Source organism: Pocillopora damicornis, chromosome 9 (genome assembly GCF_964200805.1).
Source record: "Pocillopora damicornis chromosome 9, jaPocDami1.2, whole genome shotgun sequence".
Taxonomy (NCBI): Eukaryota; Metazoa; Cnidaria; class Anthozoa; order Scleractinia; family Pocilloporidae; genus Pocillopora; species Pocillopora damicornis.
In genome coordinates, this window is record NC_142678.1 from 17240859 (window position 1) to 17245858 (window position 5000).

The 5000-nt window shown below is 47.2% G+C and overlaps 2 protein-coding genes across 2 annotated transcripts in view; both read right to left on the reverse strand.

Annotated features, from left to right (window-relative positions):
* LOC149040432 (uncharacterized) overlaps positions 1-376 on the reverse strand; it is a 2212-nt gene extending 1836 nt beyond the window's left edge. Inside the window, exon 1 of the mRNA XM_089181336.1 lies at positions 1-376. This exon is cut by the window's left edge and continues 664 nt beyond it. The gene's annotated coding sequence lies outside the window, so the exon portion shown is untranslated.
* Positions 377-1142: 766 nt separating this feature from the next.
* Positions 1143-5000, reverse strand: part of LOC149040433 (uncharacterized) — a 4390-nt gene continuing 532 nt past the window's right edge. The window contains exon 1 of the mRNA XM_089181313.1: positions 1143-5000. This exon is cut by the window's right edge and continues 532 nt beyond it. Coding sequence (XP_089037439.1) covers positions 1783-5000 — 3218 coding nt within the window. The 3' untranslated portion in view covers positions 1143-1782.

Consider the following 5000-nt stretch of genomic DNA (forward strand, 5'->3'; position numbering starts at 1 on the left):
CTACTTCGGTTAGCAAGGTACACATTTCGTCGTAACTCACAGTAGACCGCCCAATAACTTTCTTGATGGGTGACTTGATGCTTCGAACGAGTCTCTCCCAGTAACCTCCCCACCACGGCGCTTTCTCAACGATAAAATTCCAAGTAATTCGATTGTCAGTTAAGTATCTCCAGACTTCTGGTGATCTAGCGATCTTTCGAATTTCTTTGCTGGAAGATTGAAACGTTTTCGCGTTATCAGATTGTATCGTTGCCGGTAATCCTCGTCTACTGGCGAATCTGCGGAAGGCTAGTAAGAAATATTGTACAGTCAGTCCACGTGTCAATTCCAGATGAACAGCTCTAGTTGACGCGCATGTAAATAGACACACGTAAACCTTGTTGGAGTCGGAGTCACTCGTTTGTAAACTTCTACGGGTTTCTTTGACGTACAATGGTCCGGCGAAATCCAGTCTGATGTGTGTAAAAGGCGGATCGACGGAGACTCGATGACTTGGTTAATCGGCGAAATGTGAGGGCTTGCATGATGATGCTTCGTACCTGCGGGAAACAACACAGCGACGGATAACTTTCTTTACTGTTGCGCCTCCACGCAAAACCCAGTATCGCTCTCTCAAAGCTGTCAGTGTAGCATTGATTCCTGAATGCTTGACCGGATCGTGAGTTTGTTTGATTACAAGCTTTACGAAGGTATGCTTTGCTGGCAAAAGAATTGGAGACTTGCTAGAAGTGGGTAGTGAAGCGTTGGAGATTCGTCCTTTGCATCTGAATGTCTGGTTCTCGCCAAGAAATAACCCAAACTGAGCTACTCGAATAGGGGGTGTAGACTTGGAGCTTTTCCGATTAAGAGAGGAAAGTTCGTCGACAAACGCAGTCGTCTGTACCGATTTGATCCATAAGGTTTCAGAGTTCATTAATTCGTCTGCTGTTAATTCCTGGTTTAAATCTCCATTATTCTTTTCTTTGTACTCTCTTCTTGAGACTGTTGACAAATCTGGTCACATACGCTGTCTCGCGAAGTTATGTCGTGATGTTGCTGTAACGCTCAATGTCAATTATCTTGTCAATTCCATGGTCTAGTGATTAACCATTGAATGCGTAATGACCTTTTCGTTCTTGATCTCTTTTCGCTGAATTTCTTCCTCGGTTTGTGCTGTTTGTGACATTTTAGGCCACTTGTTGACGGGATTACGCAGGAAATTTGGGCCATTCCACCAAGTATTACAAGTGGAAAGTTCTTTGGCGGTTAATCCTCGAGTTGGAAGATCGGCGGGGTTAATCTCTTCGGGGCAATGTCTCCACGAATCTTTGTGAGTTATGCGGCGAATCTCGTCAACACGTTGGCCTATATACTGTTTCCATACTCGTTCGTTCTTAGTCCAACAAAGCGTTTTCATGGAGTCTGTCCACATCACTGTAGGAGATTCGATGCCAAGGGACTTTAGTTTGTTTACGATACGAGCTAAGATCAACGCTCCCAACAATTCTAGGCGAGGAATGGTTTGTCGGGAACTGGTGCTCGCCGACAAAGGAAACTCGCACGTCTGAAGATTTTCACCAGATTTTTTATTTTTCACTTTGTCGGTACACGTCGTGGTATTCTCTCCTAAATCAATCTTATCTGTCCGTAATTCTATCTTTTTCTTTTTTTTAAGACGAATAGCCTATTGTTACAATCACGTAACATAAAAGGTAACAAAACTCGCTTCCGGTCACGACACTCTCCCCCTATTTGATACCGGAGGTAACAAATACACACAAAAAGAAAATCATTTGTTCAACTTCATTGTTCGTCTTGTCTGGCAATGTCTTTGATACGTTCCGCTGCGGCAACAGCTGCTCTCCTGGGTGTGAATGCCCTGGCTCTGGGGTTGAGGACATTTGACTCTGGGTCTTGAGGCTCCTGATATCGGTCGCATGACAACTCCATGGGGTACAACTGTTGGAGTGCGCGCTCCAGGAACGATTTTCCTGCCCTCAGTCTGGCTGCCCTGACAACACCGTCTCTCCCCTTGATGAGCTTTGCTACAATTCCGAGGTTCCACTTCCCTCTGTTTCTTTCGTCACTTTGGATTAGAACGACGTCTCCGGGTTTAATCTGTGGTTCTTCTTTCTTGTGGTTGAGGTTATGTCTTTCTCTCAAACTCTTGATGTACTCCCCGGTCCATCGGGCCCACAACACATCCTTACAGCGTCGAAGATACTTGGCTCGCTTCCTTAAATCTTTACTCTCGATCGAAACTAGATCATCTTCTGGTAACAGATTGGGCTGGCCAAACATCATGGCATTTGGTGTCAGCGTGGGTAGCTGGACATCGTCTTCCAGATAAGTTAGGGGGCGGTTGTTAAGTGCAACTTCCACATCTAGGAGCACCTTCTCAAACTCGCTCCACGTGAGCCTCGCTCCCCCAACAGACTTGTACAAGGCCCGCTTTACAAGCCCCACCAACCTCTCGTACTGACCGCCCCACCACGGTGCCCTACTCAGGTTGAATTGCCACGTGATCTGCTGGTGTGCCAGGTAATCCTGCATCTTCTCGTCGTTCATGATGCTTCTCAACCATTTCGCCGCCGCAATGAAACTTTTTCCGTTGTCGGAGTACACCTTTTGTGGTCTTCCCCTTCTGGCTATGAACCGTTTCAAGCTTTTAATGAACTCTTCTGTACTCTGATCGCTTAACAGCTCCAGGTGGATGGCTCTGGTCAGACTACAGGCAAACAACAGGATATAGGCTTTACCTTCCTTCTTCTTACTGATTTTGTATGGTATTGGGCCGGCATAGTCCACGCCCAGTACCTGGAAAGGAACTGAGCCCATGGTGCGGTCAACTGGCAAGTTTCCAGGAGGTGGACTTTGGAATGCCACAGCACGGAACTTTTTACATCCAAAACAACCCCTGATCACTTTCTTGGTTAGCTGCCTCAATCGAGGTATCCAATAGTCACGTCTGATGAAGGCCATCGTGAGTCCAACTCCTCCATGTAAGGTCAGGATATGTGCATCTAGAACCAACTTCTCTGTCAACACTGCACTTGATGGTAGATAGATTGGATAGCTTCCTTGAATTCTACCACGGCACTCGTACAACTCTTCGTTGTTCTTCTGTAGGTTGAGGGTCAACTTGTCCTCGTTGAACTTTTCCGTCATTTCATAGCTTGCTTGGGCCCTCTTTATCCACCATTGCACCTGCTTGTCCGTCTCAGCTGTTGTTAGAGGACCACTGAGTCGTACCGCTTTCTTCAACTTGCAGTTGTTCAGGAATCTCCTTATCCATGCTGTCACCCGTACCGTTTTCCAGAAACTGTTTTCCTCTAAAACTTCATCGAAGTCATCCTTGGTCTCTGTAGCAGTTGCGAAGATTTCTTTTGCGAGTTTAGCTTCCGCTTCGGTTTCTTTGCTCGGTTCTGTGAATACTTCAGCTGGCCAACGATCAGGCTCTGTCAACCATTTTGGACCCATTAACCACAGCTCTCTCAGCTTGTCCGCTTGGCAACCTCTACTGCCAATATCAGCGGGATTCTGGTCGGTACCAACATGCCTCCAGTGAATGTACTCTTTCTCTCGTATCTTGTTCACTCGGTTGGCCACAAATTGCTTGTAGGCACTCCCTTCTCCTCTGATCCAGTGAAGGGCCACAGTACTATCCAGCCATCCATGGACTGATCTAACTGGCCGGCCTTCTAGGGCGTTCTTCACATTCTCGGCGAGGTTTGCCGCCATGTGCGCAGATACTAATTCCAGTCTAGGAATAGTGAGGCCCTTTTTTGCCAAGCGCGATTTCGCTGCCAGCAATCCTCTGCTCACGCCTGAAGCTTGATGAACCACTGCATATACCACAGCTGCTGATCCTGCCCCACTTGTGTCTCCAAACGCGTGTAAATCGATTGCTTCAATGGTTTCTTGCAAGCCTGCTAAACTGCGCGGGAATTGAAGGTGGTCTGGGAGGTTTTTCTGGAATTTTTGCCATTGCCTTCTGATGTTTTTGGGTACGCTTTGGTCCCATGGAAGGTGTTGGTCACAAACTTCTCGATACAAGAACTTCCCCACGAGGGATACTGGTGACGCTAGGCCAAGAGGGTCGTAAATTGAAGCGAGGAACCGCAACATTTCCCTCTTAGTCACTTCTGGGGGTGCTTCTGGAAACTTCACAGTAATGGTGTCCTCCGTCTTGTCCCATGGTAGCCCCAACATCTTGGTTTCTCCGGTTTTAACTCCAAGTTGTTCCTTGGCATAACTTTGTCTCTCGTCTTCCGACTTCGGTTCTTTGTTCGTTTCCAGATCTGGCTCGTTGGAATGCCACTTGTGTAGTTCGAACTGCGCCTCCCCAAAAACTGCAACAGCTGTTTCTTTTAGTTTGCGCACCTTGTCTTTGGTTTCTCCACCGGTAATGACATCGTCCACGTACAGGCTCTTTTTGATCTCTTCCACTTCTTTTGGGTATCTTTCTTTTAGGCTTTCCAGGTGTTGCTGCAGTGTTCCCCCTAACAAGAACGGTGACTGCACCAGGCCAAACAATGCACGGGTAAATCTCAACACTTCCACATTTGATACATCTCTGTTCTTTATCCAGTGGAATCTTAAGGCATCTCGATCTTCTAGTCGAATACGTACTTGCAGGAAGGCCTGCTTAAGGTCACCAGCCAACGCCACTGGCTTCAGACGGTTTCTTATTTGCACATCCCACAGCAGGTTCTGAAGGGGTGGCCCCGTCTCCAAACAATCGTTAAGGGAGGGACTCTTCTCATTTGATCTCGCTGACGCATCGAACACGATTCTCAGCTTGGTGGATTCTGCTGACTCTCTGATGACAGGCTTGTGTGGGATGTAGAACTCTCTTCCCACTGGGTCTGAAGACACCTTCTCTACGATCCCTTTCGCCAACTGATCTTGAATGACTTCGTCATACTGGGCCAGAAGGTTGGGCTCTTTCTGTAATTTCTTTATCAGGCTTTCGAGTCTTCGTAGACTTCCACACTCGTTGTTTGGGAGGAGATCATGAC